Below are 20460 nucleotides of genomic sequence, written 5' to 3'. Positions count from 1 at the left end.
TAATGTCTTATTGCTTCCCTGCAGGTTTTTCTACAGGCTTTGGATTTAAATTGGACGTGCTGCAGTTTGGAGTCTCTAAAAAGAAATATTATATAACTCCTTCATATCTTCCTTTAATTTTATCATGTTAGGGGGAACCTATGAATGCAGAGTCTCGCAGCGATAACATTGAATAAAATGTTCTCGGGTTTCCAACCGCTTCAATTGGTTAGAACTACACGAGCTTTCGGCCAAGCACTCCTTGGCCATTGCCAAGTGTTATGACTGCCAGTGGGCTGTTGGTGCACCTTTATATACGCTAGCTGCCGGCTGTGACGTCACTGGTGCCCGTGACGTTGCCATATATGGGCATGTTTTGAGTCGGCATTCAATGTGCCCTCTTCAACCGCGCGATCGCTGGATCCCACGCAGCGCTGAGCTGTAAGCCACCGTCTCTATTCAGGGTGTTTGTGGTAATTTTTATTTTAATAGCTTCCTGTCCCAGAAGCCGTTAGTGTGAGCCACGACAGAGGTATCGTCAAATTTTATATGGTGACCGTTTTCTAACGCATGTTCAGCTAACGCTGATTTCTCTGGATAGCGTAGAAAAAGACCAGAAACGAAGAGCAGGAAAAGAAACTTGCTTTGCTGCCATTTATTCATCTATTTTGGAGCTTTTATTGTTAGAATCATCAGTGTTTAAACCATTTATATTCCAGTGGATAACATACCTACTTTGACTATCATGGACTGAGTGAAAACTGGAACGGAATAGAATCAAAGCATTTGAGATGTGATGCTACAGACAAATGCTGAAAATTAGGTGGACTGATAAGGTAAGTCTGATTAAGGAGGTTCTGCGCAGAATCGGAGAGGAAAGGAATATGTGGAAAACAATTACAAGGAGAAGGGACCGAATGAATGGACATCTGTTAAGACAGCAAGAAATGACTTCCATGGTCCTACAGACAGCTACAGAGGGCAAAAACCATAGAGGAAGACAGAGATTGGAATACATCCAGAAAATAACTGAGGATGTAGGTTGCAAATGTTGCTCTGAGACGATGAGGTTGGCACAGGAGAAGAATTCGTTGTGGGCTTCATCCGACCAGTCAGAAGACTGGTGACTCAAAAAAAGTTTCATTTTTTATACATTTGTATTCCCTTTTGCCTGCTTTATTTGCAGAAATTTTTCTATTTCTCCCCATCATCAGTTACATTCAATCTCTCCCATTTTATCCAAGGATTTCTGCTAGGCCTTGTCTGTTACCTGTTTGATCCTCTGCTGCCTTAGTCCAACTGAATCGGGCAATACTGAAACGTATCATTAGCGTAAACATGACGTTGTCAGAAAAATAACACAAAGTTGAGTGGCTCTCATTTATTAGCACACAGTGCAGATGCCAAAGATAACTTAACTCATTTACTTGATGTAGAAGACAGTAAGCAAATACAAATGTACAGAAAATGCACAGAGGCCATCCAGTCAACCACACTCAGTTCAAGATTTGTGTGAGTACAACGTACGAGATGCATTCAAGTTCTAAGGCCTCCGATTTTTTTTCTCCGGACTGGAAAGAGATAGAAACATGCGCATTGTTTTAAAATGTGGCTGCGTTCATTGTCAATATGTCCCAGAGATGGCAGCACCGTACGGCAGATGGAATTTTACCGCCAGCGGCGAGAATGAGAACTGTTTTAAATACTTAAAATGGTGACATTTTCCTTACTTGAACAGCGTGCAATCATTCGTTTTCTGAATTTGTGTGGTGTGAAAACAATTGAAATTCATCGACAGTCGAAGGAGACATGTGGTGATGGGGTTATGGATGTGTCGAAAGTGCGTTCGTGGGTGCGACAGTTTAATGAAGGCAGAACATCGTGTGACAACAAACCGAAACAACCTCGGGCTCGCACATGCCGGTCTGACGACACGATCGAGAAAGTGGAGAGAATTGTTTTGGGGGATCGTCGAATGACTGTTGAACAGATCGCCTCCAGAGTTGGCATTTCTGTGGGTTCTGTGCACACAATCCTGCACGACGACCTGAAAATGCGAAAAGTGTCATCCAGGTGGGTGCCACGAATGCTGACGGATGACCACACGGCTGCCCGTGTGGCACGTTGCCGAGCAATGTTGACGCGCAACAACAGCACAAATGGGACTTTCTTTTCGTCGGTTGTGACAATGGATGAGACGTGGACGCCATTTTTCAATCCAGAAACAAAGCGCCAGTCAGCTCAATGGAAGCGCACAGATTCACTGCCACCAAAAAAATTTCGGGTAACCACCAGTGCTGAAAAAATTATGGTGTTCACGTTCTGGGACAGCGAGTGCATAATCCTTACCCATTGCGTTCCAAAGGGCACTACGGTGCATCCTACAAAAATGTTTTGAAGAACAAATTCCTTCCTGCACTGCAACAAAAATGTCCGGGAAGGGCTGCACGTGTGCTGTTTCACCGAGACAACGCACCCGCACATCGAGCTAACATTACAGTTTCTTCGTGATAACAACTTTGAAGTGATTCCTCATGCTCCCTACTCACCTGACCTGGCTCCTAGTGACTTTTGGCTTTTTCCGACAAGGAAAGACACTCTCCGTGGCCGCACATTCACCAGCCATGCTGCTATTGCCTCAGCGATTTTCCAGTGGTCAAAACAGACTCCTGAAGAAGCCTTCGCCGCAGCCATGGAATCATGGCAGCAGCGTTGTGAAAAATGTGTACGTCTGCAGGCCGATTACGTCGAGAAGTAACGCAAGTTTCATCGATTTCGGGTGAGTAGTTAATTAGAAAAAAAATCGGAGTCCTTAGAACTTGAATGCACCTCGTACACCAACCAAGAAAAGGTAGAAATGGTACTCATCCGTAGGGAGTATAAGTTAGCAGACCAGTAACTGCAATAACGTTTCCTTATTTACAACATAGGTATCTGCAGTACTATTAAATAAAATGTAGCGTTTCTATCTTCTGTTTGTTGGTGTACATTGTACTCAAACAATAATTCAACAGAAGATGGTTGGCTGAATGACCACTGTGCATGTTCCTTGTGTTTCCATCTCTTTACTAGCAAGTGGACGACTTACATTATCCTGGGTATCTGCTTTTTGTAATAGTAGGAGAAGCAAAGTAAATCATAACTTATTTTTTTTAAAAAAGTCCTGTTTACGTGAATGGTAAACTGAGATGGTTTTGAATAGGTCTTGAGGAAAGCAAGTGAATTACTGAATAAAAAATACAACACACTATTTAAAAAAGACACTCTTCATATCATGATAAGGAACAATTTTTTAAAAAATATAACAATGCTTGTTTAAGTCCCACAGGTAATTAAACAACATTTGCTCAATATACAAGAGGTGTTCAATAAATAATGCAACAATTTTTTTTCAGCCAATATCAGTTACAAAAAAATGCAGACTTTGTTATCAGGCAGTGGAATATTCCCGCTTCAGCCCCTATTGTTTCGTGAAGTTCCAATAGGTGGTGGCACTATACACAGCCTTAAAAATGCCATCTGTAAAAGAGGTGCGTTCCAAGCATAGAGTAAATATCTCTGGAGTGAGCATTCACATGCGCAGAACAAATTTTGTGTTGTCAACATACATTGCCGGCCTGGTCACATGATCTCGGGACGTCGTGTGTTTGTCCGTATAGCGCCCTGTATATTTAGAATGTCACTACCTCCCTAGTACAGACGGATTCTTTTCGTACGTGTCGTGGATTATTTATATATGTTGCGCAGACATTTTAACAGTATCCATTTGATACCGGGAATAAACCAGCTACGTAACTTTTAAGGGCAAGTGATATTACATTCTGCTTGTTTGCGACAGGTGTCATAGTTCAGATGCACTCGATTTTTGGTAGTTTTCGCTATGATACGGCACTTTATAGTATTACAGAGCCTGACGTACATTTTTGCAGTGATAGTCCTGCAAAACGACTTGACAGTACGCTAGTACTTTTGCAAGTGTCCGAAAAACACCGAATTTGCCAGACATTAGCGATTATATCCCTGTTAATTCGTCCTTTTTTCTTGTATTTCTGCGTATTTATTTACTCGTTTTTGCAACCTAAACCACACTTTTTCTTACTGGTGGCACTTTGAGGTATTTATTTAACGCATTTTAAGTACTTGCTCCCAGTTTATTAAATAAATAGTAGACTGAGTAATCTATATACATTATCGACAAGTCACAGATAAATGCATGGGGGATAGTATTTACTGAAACAACTAATCTTTCCCTTTCCTGTTCCACTAGCAAATTTACGAGAGGAAGCAACTGTTTGTAAGCTTTTGTACAAGCCGTAATATCTGCTTTATAGTCATAAAATCATAGAACAATAGGTCTACAGAATCAAGCCTTAATTATAAGGTGTCTCAAAATTTTTAAACATATACAGAGTCTCTTACTAATATGATAACTATAATTAGAGCTACATGGTATGTACCCATGAAAAGTTACTATCTCTCCTTTCACATATTTTTCTTTGCATCCGTAGCAACAACAGTAATTCACCCTTGCTATTACACTATTAACAAATGGTGAAACACAACAAAAAACTCTCGATATTATAAACTTCAAACGCTGCAGAAAGCACACACGCACAGCGAAGACCCGAAAGCACGTGACAATCCTGGTTTAATGTTGACAACATGCACAGAACGCAATGCTCACTTCAGAGATATTTACTCTATGGTTCCAAGCAGAGAGCTGTCATAGAGGGTTTTTTTTTTGGTGGAAAACCAGAGCACCGTAGATACTGAAGAACGTCTCCAGAGAGCTGGCAGTAAACAAAAGCAAGATGAGCTGTCAGGTGAGGCGTCTGTTGTGATTGCAACGATGTCGCACAAACTGGTCATACATCTCGCGTACCAGCCAGCTGCACACAGCTCTGACTACTGCAATGTTGGAACTTGTGGACAGATCACAAACACGTCACTACACAACTGGACATCTCTGTTGGTAGTGCTAACACACTCGACCACCAGTTGGGATACACAAACGTGAGGGCCGCTCAGTTCCTCACAGATTAAGAAGACCGTAAAGAGCAAGGAAACACCATCTGTGCAGAATTGCTTGCGTGTTACGAGGTCAATTGTGACAATTTTTTGTCGAATGTCATCACAGGCGATGAAACACGGGTTCATCACTTCAAACAGCAAACAAAACAGGAATTCACAAAGTGGTGCCACACCACCTCTCCCCATAAGAAGAAGTTCAAAGCCGCAATCTCGGACGGTAAAGTTATGGCGATGGCCCTCTGGGACTCTAAAGGGGTTATTCTGTTTGATGTCCTCCCTTGCGGTCAACTATCACCTCTAAAGTGTATTGTGCTACCCTCAGAAATTGAAGAAACAACTTCTGTGTGTTCGTCATCACGGATACGCAGTGGCTGCCAACAAGGAGAGACTGAAAGTGGAACAGGACAGTGCCCATCCACTGCATGGACATAATCCACCACATCAATGGCTGAGATCGCGAGAGCTTCCTGAGAACATCCGAGAAGTTCAACATTTCACCAGAGAAGGCGAGGCTGGAGTTATGGAAGAAGTCGACGCCACACCTGCAGACGCCAGAAGCTGAAGAACTACCACCTGGACACAACGAGAGCTGGCTGGTGTGGAAATCTTTAAACAGATTACGATCAGGAGTTGGACGATCCAGAGACAAACTGAAGAGATGGGGCTTCATAACAGAAGATACGTCCTGTGATTGTGGACAAGAACAAACCACAAGCCACATGCTCCAGTGCCTTTTGTGCCCTACATCCTGCACGGAGATTGATCTCCTGCAAGCCACTCCAAGTGCCTTGGAGGTTGCAAAGTACTGGGCACATGTAATATACAGGGCTATTACAAATGATTGAAGGGATTTCATAAATTCACTGTAGCTCCATTCATTGACATATGGTCACGACACACTACAGATACGTAGAAAAACTCATAAAGTTTTGTTCGGCTGAAGCCGCACTTCAGGTTTCTGCCGCCAGAACGCTCGAGAGTGCAGTGAGACAAAATAGCGACAGGAGCCGAGAAAGCATATGTCATGCTTGAAATGCACTCACATCAGTCAGTCATAACAGTGCAACGACACTTCAGGACGAAGTTCAACAAAGATCCACCGACTGCTAACTCCATTCGGTGATGGTATGCGCAGTTTAAAGCTTCTGGATGCCTCTGTAAGGGGAAATCAACTGGTCGGCCTGCAGTGAGTGAAGAAATGGTTGAACGCGTGCGGGCAAGTTTCATGAGTAGCCCGCAGAAGTCGATGAATAAAGCAAGCAGGGAGCTAAACGTACCACAGCCGACGGTTTGGAAAATCTTACGGAAAAGGCTAAAGCAGAACCTTACCGTTTACAATTGCTACAAGCCCTGACACCCGATGACAAAGTCAAACGCTTTGAATTTTCAGCGCGGTTTCAACAGCTCGTGGAAGAGGATGCGTTCAGTGTGAAACTTGTTTTCAGTGATGAAGCAACATTTTTTCTTAATGGTGAACTGAACAGACACAACGTGAGAATCTGCGCGGTAGAGAATCCTCACGCATTCGTGCAGAAAATTCGCAATTCACCAAAAGTTAGCGTGTTTTGTGCAATCTCACGGTTTAAAGTTTACGGCCCCTTTTTCTTCTGCGAAAAAAACGTTACAGGACACATGTATCTGGACATGCTGGAAAATTGGCTCGTGCCACAATTGGAGACCGACAGCGCCGACTTCATCTTTCAACAGGATGGTGCTCCACCACACTTCTATCATGATGTTCGGCATTTCTTAAACAGGGATTGGAAAACCGATGGATAGGTCGTGGTGGAGATCATGATCAGCAATTCAATTCATGTCATGGCCTCCACGCTCTCCCGACTTAACCCCATGCGATTTCTTTCTGTGGGGTTACGTGAAAGATTCAGTGTTTAAACCTCATCTACCAAGAAACGTGCCATAACTGCGAGCTCGCATCAACGATGCTTTCGAACTCATTGATGGGGACATGCTGCGCCGAGTGTGGGAGGAACTTGATTATCAGCTTGATGTCTGCCGAATCACTAAAGGGGCACATATCGAACAGTTTTGAATGCCTAAAAAATTTTTTTAGTTTTTGTTTGTGTGTGCAAAGCATTGTGAAAATATTTCAAATAATAAAGTTATTGTAGAGCTGTGAAATCGCTTCAATCATTTGTAATAACCCTGTAAATACAATTTGTGTATATATATATGTTCATATGGTTATAATAGAAGGAAACATTCCACGAAGGAAAAATATACCTAAAAACAAAGATGATGTGACTTACCAAATGAAAGTGCTGGCAGGTCGACAGACACACAAACGAACACAAACATACACACAAAATTCAAGCTTTCGCAACAAACTGTTGCCTCATCAGGAAAGAGGGAAGGAGAGGGAACGACAAAAGGATGTGGGTTTTAAGGGAGAGGGTAAGGAGTCATTCCAGTCCCGGGAGTGGAAAGACTTACCTTAGGGGGAAAAAAGGACGGGTATACACTCACACACACACACATATCCATTCACACATATACAGACACAAGCAGACATATATGTTCATATTTACTGATGTGTATGGCTACTGTAAATTTGTATGTTTCTGATTCGAGAATATATATATCACCAAAATGCACATGAACTTCTCCTTCTCCATGACAACACAAGGCCTCACAAAGGTCTGCACATCCGAGAGGAGCATACAAAATTTCACTATTCTTCATCACCACTCTACAGTTCAGATCTCTCACCTTCTGACTTTCATCTGTTTGGTCCAATGAAGGATGCACCTCATGAGAAGCAGTACATAGATGATGGGGAGGTTATTGATGCAGGAGAACATTGGCTCAGACATAAACCAGTAGAGTGGTAGAGTGGAGGCATAGAGGCCCTCCTAGTAAGTTGGCGCAAAGCTATCACATCAAATGGAGATTATGGTTAAAAACAAGGTTTTGTAGCCAAAAGAGTGGGGAATAATATGGTGTATTGGAATCCTGAATAAAACCAGCCTGGTTCCAGAAAAGAGCTGTGTTGCATTACTTACTGAATGCCACTTATTCATATATTTTTATTTTGTTTCCAGACAAAAATTCATTTGGAACTGTGAAGATAAATGGGGCACCCTGTGCACATGACGAATCTGACAGATAGGGTGAGCATTGGTCTGTGACTGTTTGCTGACAACACTGTAGTGTACAATAAGATAGTTCCAGTGGTGTCGATGCCAGTGGTGTTGAGAAACAGCTGAATTTTTTAAAATTGAACAAAGCTCCATGGCCCGATGGAATCTCCATTAGATTCAATACTACTTATAATATATCGTAGAGCCCTCGAACAAAAAACCTGCCCAATTCTTGGAAAAAAGCACAAGTCACACCCATCTACAAGAACGGTAGCAGAAGCAATCCAAAGAAACTACTGTACAATACTCTTGACATCAATTTGTTGTAGAATCTTAGAACATATTCTGAGTTCAAACATAATGAGGTATCTCAGACAGAATGACCAGCTCTGTGCCGACCACCGTGGATTTTGGAAACATAGATTATATGAAACCCAACTCAAACTTTTCTCGCATGACATCCTATTCTGAAATATGTGCATCGGGACATTCCAGGTAGATGCAGTAATTCTCGATTTCCAGAAAACATTTGACTCAGTACCACACCTATGCTTACTGTCAAAAGTTTGATCATATGGGTTATCAAGTGAAATTGTTGACTGGATTGAGGACTTTTCAGCAGGGAGGACACAGCACTTTATCACAGATGGAGAGTCATTGTCAGGTGTGCCCCAGGGTAGTGTTTTGGGTCACTTGCTGTTCATGTTGCATATTAATGATCCTGCACACAGCATTAATAGTAACCTCAGATTTTTATAGATGATGCAGTTACCTACAACACAGTACAGCCTCAACAGAGCTGTACAAATGTTCAGTCAGACCTTGACAAGATTTCAAAGCAATGCAATGATTGCCAACTTGCTTTAAGTATTCAAAAATATAAAACTGTGCATTTCATAAAATGAAAAAACATAGTATCCTATGACTATAACATCAATGAGTCAGAGTGGGAATTGGCCAACTCGTACAAATTCCTGGGCTCAGTTGTGGGCAAAGCAGGTGGTGGACCAGTTTATGGGTAGAATACTGGAGAATTGCAGTCAGTCTACAAAGGAAATTGCTTACAAATCGCTTGTGTGACCCATTCCAGGATATTGTTCATGTATGTGGGACCCAGTCCAAATAGTGCTAACAAGGGATATTGAACATATACAGAGAAGGGTACCACAAATGCTCACAGGTTTGTTTGGTCCGTAGGAAAGTGTCACAGGGATACTGAAGGAATTGAACTGGGAGACTCTTGAAGATAGGAAAACTATCCTGTGAAACCGGCTTTAAATGATGACTCTATGAATATACTACAATCCCTACATGTCACTGCCATAGGGATTGTCAGGATAAGATTAAATTAATTACAGTACACACTGAGGGATTTAAACAATAATTTTTCCCATGCCCCGAACATGAATGGAATGGAAAAAAGCCCTAATAACTGGTACAATGGGATATACCCTCTGGCATGCACTTCACAGATGTGGATGTCTTGTCACTGAGTGACTGTAAGAGGATACAGGATCTCTTGGACAGAACTTCTATTAGACTTCTAATGGCAGCTTGCTCCAAATGTGGAAACATATAAGTTAATGCAGATAAGTAGGAAAAACAATCCTACTTTACTTGAATACACTATTATCGGTGTATTACTGGACACAGCAATGTCGATTAAAATCTAAACACAATGTTGCAGTGTGATAAAAATTAAATGAGCAAATAAGGTCAGTTGTAGGGAAGGCGGACGGTTGACTTTGGTTTATCGAAGGATTCTAGGAAAGTGCTGCTCATTTATAAAGACAGGCCAGTTGTGCGACCCATTCTTGATTACTGCTGGTGTGTTTGCAATCCCCATTAAGTGGGAATAAAGAAAGATGCGAAAGAAATTCAGAGATGTGCTGTCAGACTTGTTGCTGGGAGGTTCAATCAACATGCGAGTATTACAGACATCTGAAAGAGCCCAAATGGTAACACTTGGAGTGAAGAAGACGTTCTTTTTATGAAACAGTATTGGGAAAATTTAGAGAACCGTCAGCTGCAGCTGACTGTAGAATGATTCTACTGCCACCAACATACATTTTGCTTAAGGACTGCAAATATGAGGTACGAGAAATTAGGGTTCATATGGAGGCACAGAGACAGTCGTTTTTCCGATCTCTATTTGTGAGTAGAACAGGATAGAGAATGATGCGCAATGGTGTTAGGTACCCTCTACCATCCATCATATGGTGGCTTGTGGAGTATGTATGTACATATAGCAAGCAGTGGTTGGGAAGGGAGTGAGACAGGGTTGTAGCCTCTCCCCGATGTTATTCAATCTGTATATCGAGCAAGCAGTAAAGGAAACAAAAGAAAAATTTTGAGTAGGTATTAAAATCCATGGAGCAGAAATAAAAACTTTGAGGTTCGCCGATGACATTGTAGTTCTGTCAGAGACAGCAAAGGACTTGGAAGAGCAGCTGAACGGAATGGACAGTGTCTTGAAAGGAGGGTATAAGATGAACATCAACAAAAGCAAAACAAGGATAACGGAATGTAGTCGAATTAAGTCGGGTGATGCTGAGGGAATTAGATTAGGAAATGAGACACTTAAAGTAGTAAAGGAGTTTTGCTATTTGGGGAGCAAAATAACTGATGATGGTCGAAGTAGAGAGGATATAAAATCTAGACGGGCAATGGCAAGGAAAGAATTTCTAAAGAAGAGAAATTTGTTAACATCGAGTATAGATTTAAGTGTCAGGAAGTCGTTTCTGAAAGTATTTGTACAAAGTGTAGACATGTATGGAAGTGAAACATGGACGATAAATAGTTTGGACAAGAAGAGAATAGAAGCTTTCGAAATGTGGTGCTACAGAAGAATGCTGAAGATTAGATGGGTAGATCACATAACTAATGAGGAAGTATTGAATAGAATTGGGGAGAAGAGAAGTTTGTGGCACAACTTGACTAGAAGAAGGGATCGGTTGGTAGGACTTGTTCTGAGGCATCAAGGGATCACCAATTTAGTATTGGAGGGCAGCGTGGAGGGTAAAAATCGCAGAGGGAGACCAAGAGATGAATACACTAAGCAGATGCAGAAGGATGTAGGTTGCAGTAGGTACTGGGAGATGAAGAAGTTTGCAGAGGATAGAATAGCATGGAGGGTTGCATCAAACCAGTCTCAGGACTGAAGACCACAACAACAACAATAGCAGTGACAAACCTATTTAACAAATTCTCTACAGGTATTGCGGAAGATTTGGTAAGTCACCATTTAAGCTAAAGCTCCAGCTACTAAATTATAAACAGTAACATGTTATAGGATGATGTTTATTAATCTTGTCTCTAGGGACAAGGCCATGAAAGCTATAAAAGAACTGATAAACCATTATCTACGTGAAATTCGTGATATTAAAGTGACAATTCTGAAGGAATGTATCTATATTGTAATAATACCATTAACATACTTGTGACTCCTCTCACTCCAATCGAATACTTTTCCTGAGTCATTGAAAACATCCAAAGTCATCTACATGTACTAGATGGGGTTGGGGGGAGAAAGGGAGGGAGGTAAGACAACATGAACAACTATAGGCCGATCATCATTTCATCAAGAGTTTCAAAGGTTTTATAGGAAATTATGTAAAAAATTGATATTATTTACAGAGAAGAATAATAAATTATCTGTACCACAGCATGGATTCATATGGACAAAATCAGCACAGATAGCCCATAGAGATGCTTTAACAGCATATTAAATCTAAAGGATAACAAAATATTAAGATTTCTTTTCTGGCAAACAAGGGCACAAAACCAAGGTCACTGTTTTCACACTGCAGAAAAGGGCCGCAAGAAAATAACAAAAAGTAGTACGCAGGCTCAATGTAAAGAACTATTTAAGAATCTGGGTATCCTTACTGCATCAAGTGATCTACCATACATCTCAAGAAAATAACCAAAGGAGTAGGCAGACACAATATAAAGAACTATTTAAGAATCTGGGTATTCTTGCTGCATCAAGTGAGTTCACCTACCATACATCTACCAATCTGTTGTGCACAACGGACAAACTATACCTGATCATGGGACAAGAGCCAGTTTGGACTTAAATTTGTCACGGAAAAACAAACAAAAAAAATTAAAAACAGCATTTTCTCTCAGGGCACAAAATTGTACCAGCTGGTTGTAATTGAAGTTCAGCTACTCAATGGACCAGTGTGGACTGTAATTATTGTATGGCAGTGAAACTTGGTAGGTATGCTGCATAGCAGAAGATCAATGAGCCACTGCTGAAATCAGCTAACTTATACAAAGATCAGGGAGTAACACTTTGAAATGATATGAAATTATCACATAAGCACATTTCGTAAGTAAAGCAGTTGGTGGCAGACTTCGGTTTACAGGTAGGATACTGAGGAATTGCAATCAATCTACAAAGGAGATTGTTTACAAATCACTCTTGTAACTAGTTCTAGAGTACTGCTCATGTGTGTGGCACCTGTACCAAATACGGCTAAGATGGGATACTGAATGTATACAGAGATGGGCAGCACAAATGGTCACAGGTTTGTTTGACCCAGGGAGAATGTCACTAAGATACTGAAGGAACTTAACTAGAAGACTCTAGAAGATGGATCTAAACTATCACAATAAAGTCTATTAACAATGTTTCAAGAACCAGCTATAACTATGATGCTAGGAATATACTACAACCCTCCATGCATGCACTGACATATGGATAGTGAGGACAAGATTAGAATAATTACAGCACACACAGAGGCATTCAATTATTTTTCCTGCGCTTCATATGTGAATGGAACAGGAAGATACCCCAATAATAGGTACAATGGGATGTATCCTCTGCCATGCACTTCATGGGTGGTTCTCAGAGTACAAATGTAGATGTAAATGTGGAACCAATTTATGGTGGAAAAAAAATACTTCCAATTTTGGCCACCAGGTGCAAATCTGGCACTGCACACTGTTTGTATGACTGTATGAAAACCACACTGTCATTTGACAAGCCACAACCTGAGTGAACAGGATGGTCAAGCACTCCAGTTTGGTTGTAGTTACATTTTCCCCATATGGCTTTTCTTCCTCTGCTGCTTTGAAACCTTTTCAATCCCCAACACCACAGTAATTGACATATCTTTCCTTCTTCAACTGTCCACATTCTTGGAACATGCCATGCCCACCTTGTTTTGTTTAAATGAATCAATAAACCAAAATAAGACAATAATATACATGTATTATATAAGATTGGAAAGGGGAAATTCTGTAGATTAAGATTAGTGCATAAATAAATAAATAATTGAAAATTCCAAAATTTCAACTCATATGGAGACCCTTAAGTATGGTCATGCACAGTAGCCCAAAAACAAAATTCCCCGGTGTTTGGCAGCACGTACTAAACACAATGACCACGTTAAAGGTAAATTAAGTAAAGAGCATGATGTGGTACATGTCCTGAAGTAATGTACCAACATGGACACTGTTAACAGTGCTTGTTATATTGGTCTTTATCCTGAAAACTTGTCTGATAAAGCTCCCTGTACTACTGTAGCTTGTGCCAGCATCTCCACCTCTGCATAACTATGGCAGCCTACATCCATTTGAAAAGTGCTTACTGTAGTCAATCCTGTCTCCTTCAACAGTTTATGATTCCCCCCCGCCAAATTGATTCCTTGATTGATGCCTCAGGATTTGACCTCTATCAGCTGATCCTCGTTTTTGCCACGTTGTGCAACAACTCCTTTTTTTTCTACAATTTCATTCAGTATCACCTCATTAATTATTTAATCAACCCATCTGATGATGAGGTCTTCTATAATACCATGTTTGAAAACTGTCCATGTTTCACTCCCGATCCCAGCCGTCGGCTTTGACCTGCGACGTAAGGCTGTTGTGGTGTGTGACATCACGACGGCGCAGAATTTAGTTTGTGAGAGTGGCATGTTTGTAGGTGTTGTTTTGATGCAATCGGTGGTGCTCTCTGGTGGTGTGTTAGGTGATGTTTTTGGTTTAGTTTGCGAGTGTGGCGTTGTGTGTGAATTTTGGTAAATTGCTTTTTTTATGTCTTTGGTAGGTATGGATATGACTGACAGGGTCAGAAATTCTCGGTTGTCTGCTATGATGAGGGACAGTGCGTTGTTTCCAATAAAATTTCTTCAACTATTCGGATTTTTGGATGAAGTCGTGAAGTGTTCAGTATGTCGTGGAGAAATGAGGCTTACTTAAAGTTCCACCGTCTCGGACCGTGGACGACTGTATGTGGAGATGACGTAAGGATAACAGGTCAAGGGAAGTGTTCGATCCCAATGTGTGGCTGTGAATGTTGGTATTGGTATCAGGAGATGTTTTTGAGCTATATAGGTCAAGGGGAGTGTTAGGTCCTAATTTATGGGATCGGGAGCTGCTGTTGAGCTATATAGGTCAAGGGAAGTGTCCAATTCCAGATGATATTGTGTTTAGTGGTATTTGGGGAGTTTTGTGATGTCAGTTTTGTGTTGTTTTGTATGGGGGTGGGTGTCTAAATTTGTTTATATTTAGTTTGTCCCCACCCAAAAAACCCCTATTTCCTGCACTTGTCCTGTTAGTGTCATTAGGCGTTTTGTGGAACGTGTGTGTGTGTGTTTTTTGATGTATTTTTGTCCTCATAATGTGTACGTAATGACTTTATATGCGCCATATTGGAATCGTGGTTTATGGTCGTTTCCGCTATATTTGTGACGTCATGGGTCAAAGCAGGCGGGTGGGATCGGACGCTTCCATATTTTCCCAGTACAAGGCTAAGGTCCATACAAATACCTTCAGGAAAGATTTCCTAACGCTTATACTTACACCTGCTGACAACAAATTCCTCTTTTTCAGAAATGCTTCGAGAGATAGAGCAATTTTCATATTCCATCTATTTTGGCTACTATCAGTGATTTGACCTTACCCTTGTTTTATTTTTGTTGGTGTTCATATTATAACCTTTTTTCAAGACTCAACCCATTTCACTCAACCACTCCCTGCTGTCTCTTACAGAATTACAGTGACATCGGCAAACCTCCAAGTTTTTATTTCTCCTTCCTGAAATTTAATTCACTCTCTGGTCAAGAGTGTTTACTATGTTTATATTCCAAGGGGATACGTCTGATGTCAACAACTACTGCCCAATCTCTCTTCTGACTGCCTTATCCAAAATTCTTGAAAAAGTAATGTATTGTAGAGTAGCTTCACACCTTTGTAAAAATAAAGTTTTAACAAAATGTCAGTTTGGTTTCCAGAAGGGTTTTTCAACGGAAAATGCTATATACACTTTCACTAATGAAATATTAAATGCTCTGAGTAACCAGAAGTCACCCATTGGGATTTTTTGTGATTTATCAAAGGCTTTTGATTCTGTAAATCATGGAATACTTCAAGATAAGCTGAAGTATTGTGGTATGAATGGGAGAGTGCTCATACCTAACTGGAAGAGTGCAGAAAGTTGAAATAAACAGTTCACATAATATGCAAAAAACTGATGATTTCTCAGACTGGGGAACAATCAAGAATGGGGTGCCGCAAGGTTCAGTCTTGGGTCCTCTGCTGTTCTTAATATATATTAATGACTTGCCATTCTATATTCACGAAGATGCAAAGCTGGTACTTTTTGCCGATGATACAAGTATAAATATCACACCCGACAGACAAGAATTAACTGGTGAAATTGTAAACGATGTTTTTCAGAAAATCATTAAGTGGTTCTCTGCAAATGGGCTCTCATTAAACTTTGACAGAACTCAGTATATACAGTTCCACACAGTAAATGGAATGACCCCATTAATAAATATAGACTTCGATCAGAAATCGGTAGCTAAGGTAGAATATTCAAAATTTCTAGGTGTATGCATTGATGAGGGGTTGAACTGGAAAAAACACACTGAGGATCTGCTGAAACTTTTGAGTTCAGCTACTTATGCTATTAGGGTCATTGCAAATTTTGGTGATATACAGCTGAGTAAATTAGCTTACCAAGCCTATTTTCATTCTCTGCTTTCCTATGGCATCATATTCGTGGGTAACTCATCATTGACTAAAAGAGTGTTCATTGCACAAAAGCGTGTAATCAGAATAATTGCTGGAGCTCATCCAAGATCATCCCATAGACACTTATTTAAAGAGCTAGGGATCTTCACTGTAGCCTCACAATATATACATATTCACTTATGAAATTTGTTATTAACAATCCGAACGAATTCAAAAGTAATAGCAGTGTACATGGCTACAACACTAGAAGAAAGGATGATCTTCACTCCTCAAGGTTAAATCTAACTTTGGCTCAGAAGGGGGTAAATTATGCTGCCACAAAAGTCTTTGGTCACTTACCTAATAGCATCAAAAGTCTGACAGATAGCCATATAGCATTTACAAGGAAATTAAAAGAATTTCTTAATGGCAACTCCTGAATATGAAAATTGAATGTCATGTAAAATTTTGTGTAATGTAATATCTTGTATGGACACCTTTTATTAACCTGACACATTCCAAATCATTACGAAGTGTCGTATTCATGATCTATGGAACAAGTACTAATCTAATCTAATCACACTTACGCTAAAAGTCTGGGGAAACTCTCCAGCAGCATGCAGTAGATTTAAAGTATAAAAAAGGCCCTTACAATAATTGGAGCGAAATAATGGATTCATAACCTGCTGTCTCAGCAGTTAAATACTTCCACTACCATGCATTTAAATGAAACTATTTTGTTTTTTTAAAAAAAATGTAGCAGTCAGCCACAGAAATCTGCAGAAGAACGACAACGCAAGACTCGACAAAAAACTTGAGTACAAATATCGTAATGTGCCCGGAAGTTCCATTCCACATAGGGCTACAGTACACTTACGGTGTATCAGTCTCTTCTGTTGCATGCTGATGTTGGCAATTTGTTTCTGTTGGTTATCCGCAATTGGGTGAGAGCACAAAGTAGTTAAGAAGACCCACTAGATCTAATGTTTTCTTCTGGCAGAATATGCAAATTGATTTGTTTTTGTTGTGGAGAGCTGGAAGAAATGTAGATAACCTGTCAGACTGAGGCTTATGTTAGGCTGGACTGTAACAATTTCATTGTGGCTTAGATGAAAACTACTTGTACTGACAGACTAATCTGTAGTGAAGCCCAAGGCCGAAATTAGGTTGGAATACGATAATTTTGCTGTGAGTTGTTGAAGCTAATAAATCTTAACACAAAAATATGATTGCTGTAATTGATTGATGTGTAGTACAGCCCGAGATATGCATACATTATTGCAACAACCTACTTGTACGTCTGATTTCTGATTTCGCCAAAAATTCGACATGTGATAAAAGTCTAACCTAATGGAACAAAAATCAGCTAATCAGGAAACTAAAAATGAACATTGGTACTGGATCCTCTAAACCCCCACCTTGATATCTTGGTTGTTGTGACAGACTATTCTGTAGTGCAGCCCGAGTTCTAGGTTAGCTTGAGAAGTGACAATTTGGTTGAGAGTTGGCAAGCCAAAGAATGTGAGCCAAATAAAGGCTGTGGTAAACAACTGACTGGTAGCACAGCCTAATGTTTATGTCGACTACATATTGAAAAATGCAAGGAGGCCAATATGTACCTTTTATCCTGATTTGCTGCCGACAGCCAACACATGATCCTTCATGTTTGCTTCCCATCATTCATCACGTTTTGCCAGCTTCCAATGACATTGTCACATTCCAGTGAAAAATAGGCCTCAGGCTTTGCTACAGGTCAGTCTGCAAGCACCTTTAGATTTTCCTATTCACTTTAGTTAGCATCCAATTGGTTGCAACTGACAGAAACAAACTGCCAACAGCTGGAAGTAGCGGATGAGCATGGTACACTGTAACTGCACTTCTGCTCCACATCAGTTCAAAGTTTTTCATACACTCCCTGGGAAAATAAAAGCTATTGCCCCCATGTAGTCCTTAAACATCTTTACAGTTTTATCTACATTGTTGTTGTTTTTATTCAGTGAGTGAATACATGGACATTTGTCTATAAGTGGCATGTCACACATTTATTTGCTTATTACATGTTCCAACTATCTAAGTTTATATCATACATTTAAATTATTTATATGCATCATAATCTGTGAATGTACTATCATGTGTTGTTTACATCTTTGTATGTCAAGACAGCTATTGTGGGCTTCGGTAATTTTTATATTTAATGGCCACTGATAATTTTAGCACAAAATACGTTCAAAAGTTTTGATGTTTATCTTCATTTATTTGCTGTTCAAGCTAAAAGATCCTATTTGCTACACATACCCAAATTTTCTATTGTTACAAGTGCCTTATAGTCATGAAAAAAAAATAAACCGCATGTATATTAAATATTTTGTGTGGTGAGTCCCGCATTTTAACTCCGTACAATCGAAAAGAAAACACCAATATCTGATAGAATTACCTATTATTTTTACTTTATTGTATTAACCGGCACGGGGCACATATATTCAACGACATACAAAATCTGCCCGGACAAGCACAGGAAACACCAATCAGACCCTACAATGTCGCGTTTGTTGACGAAAATAGCTAGAGGTCTGCTTTTCGAAATTTAATCGTACATCTGTAAAATTAAATTAAGTTTAGACATTAACCGTTATCAACATGAACTTCAATATTCAAATGGGGTAAGGACACGAGAGTTTCTGCAACAACTTAAATAATTCAAATACAATCGTCTTTAAATTCCTACGAATCAAGTATTATAACACATATTAAAGTCATTTTTTCCTAAACTATTCAGAGTAATAAAATGCCTACATTTTTTAATCTACACCCTCATATTCTGGAGAATTTACGTGTCATAAACTGCCGGGATCTGTTTTCACGTGTTAGAAACGTAGAATGGAAATTTCAAAACTGTTCAGTCATTATTAACATTGTTCGCCTATCTTCTCGATCCAGTATTTCACCGGCAACGCGGAGCAAAGAAGGGGCTATGCTATTATAGGGGCGGATTACTGTTAATGATTCACTGCATAAAATGCGAAGACCTGCTCAGTAATTTCAAATAAAGCATGCACAGAAAATACGTTATTACCTGCGATGAACTCGTAATTGTACTGTCTGTAGGATATTCGTACATGATAGTAACACAACCAATTTTGCCGAAATTGTAATTTGCACACTGCAAACAATTCAGCCGCTATCCGCCATATTTAAACTTCCGAGTATAACTCGTAACGAAATAGCCCAGCTAATACGATTCTTTTAATTTCGAAAATCGCGCGATGTCAATGGAAACACGAGCGTCATTTTTGAGCATGATTTAATATACCGCGCCATAGCTGTACTTGAAACAGTAGTAACATGATGAATGCTTGATCGACCATTAACCGGCATTAATGCAGTACGCCTTAATGATCGATAGCTCATCCATGTCTGCACACGAAATTAACAATTTCATACACACACCTATAACGAACATTTTCGTGAGGTTTCTAAACATATACAAGAAAGGCGCCAAACAGGCAGTGGAATCGTATACGAAAGTTCCGCTTGTTATATTTGACATATCAGCGATTATTATCTCATCTGTTCGCGTAATTCAACGCGCGCATGCGCGGATAGTAACTGATGGCATTGCCTGATTGTACATCAGAAGTAAATGTAACCACACAGTGTGCGGTATCGAAATAAGATCTAAATAGCGTTCACTCTCAAATTCCTGAGCAGTTTATGGTCCTGCGTTTTCTTTTGGCCTGTAACTCAATTCTCAGTAACTGGGTAACCACTGACACTCCATTCAAGTCAACTGGGGTGCAATAAGATTTCTATGTATTGTGAATGTCACTGAAATTCTGCTCTGGAAAATTATAGTAATAGTTAGAAATTTACTATGGCCTACCTCAGGTGATTTTTTGTTTATACACACTAGAAACGACATGGAAGAAAAAGCATTTTAGATATAAAATATTTTTTAAAGATAATACATTAGCTATCAATCATGATAAAACTGTAAATGTAGAATTTAGTTTCTGTAATTATGACACTGGACATAAGTATGAAAAAGAACTTGCTGGATCTGCATTTTGACACTACAAATAATATGGACTCACACACAGAGATTATGTTCTAAGTTACCACAAGTCATATATTTCTTACGCAACGATACCTATACCTAGGGGCATGGGGGGGGGGGGGGGGGGGAGAGGAGTGCACTGCGAGCACCCGTCCCTTCCCCCCTCCCTCTCAGAGAAAGGAAAAAAATATAGTGTAGTCAGGTCTTTTTCTTAGACGAAAATGATTGAAAGGTTGGGGTGGCTCTGGTTTTTAACATGGTCGAACCAGGAACTTTTTATGGCTATTTTCAGGTTGTAAATCATCTTTTAAAATATTAAAAATACTGAAT

General features: G+C 40.0%; 1 protein-coding gene across 1 annotated transcript in view; it reads right to left on the bottom strand.

Moving 5' to 3' along the window:
• LOC126108238 (zinc finger protein 664-like) overlaps window positions 1-19377 on the bottom strand; it is a 201600-nt gene extending 182223 nt beyond the window's left edge. Inside the window, exon 1 of the mRNA XM_049913468.1 lies at window positions 19150-19377. Within this exon, the coding sequence (XP_049769425.1) occupies window positions 19150-19194 (45 nt within the window). The 5' untranslated portion in view covers window positions 19195-19377. The remainder of the gene's footprint in view (window positions 1-19149) is intronic.
• Between the last annotated feature and the right edge of the window lie 1083 nt (window positions 19378-20460).

Source organism: Schistocerca cancellata, chromosome 11 (assembly GCF_023864275.1).
Source record: "Schistocerca cancellata isolate TAMUIC-IGC-003103 chromosome 11, iqSchCanc2.1, whole genome shotgun sequence".
Taxonomy (NCBI): Eukaryota; Metazoa; Arthropoda; class Insecta; order Orthoptera; family Acrididae; genus Schistocerca; species Schistocerca cancellata.
Note: the sequence above shows the minus strand (reverse complement) of the source record. Positions and strands in the feature narration are given on the sequence as shown.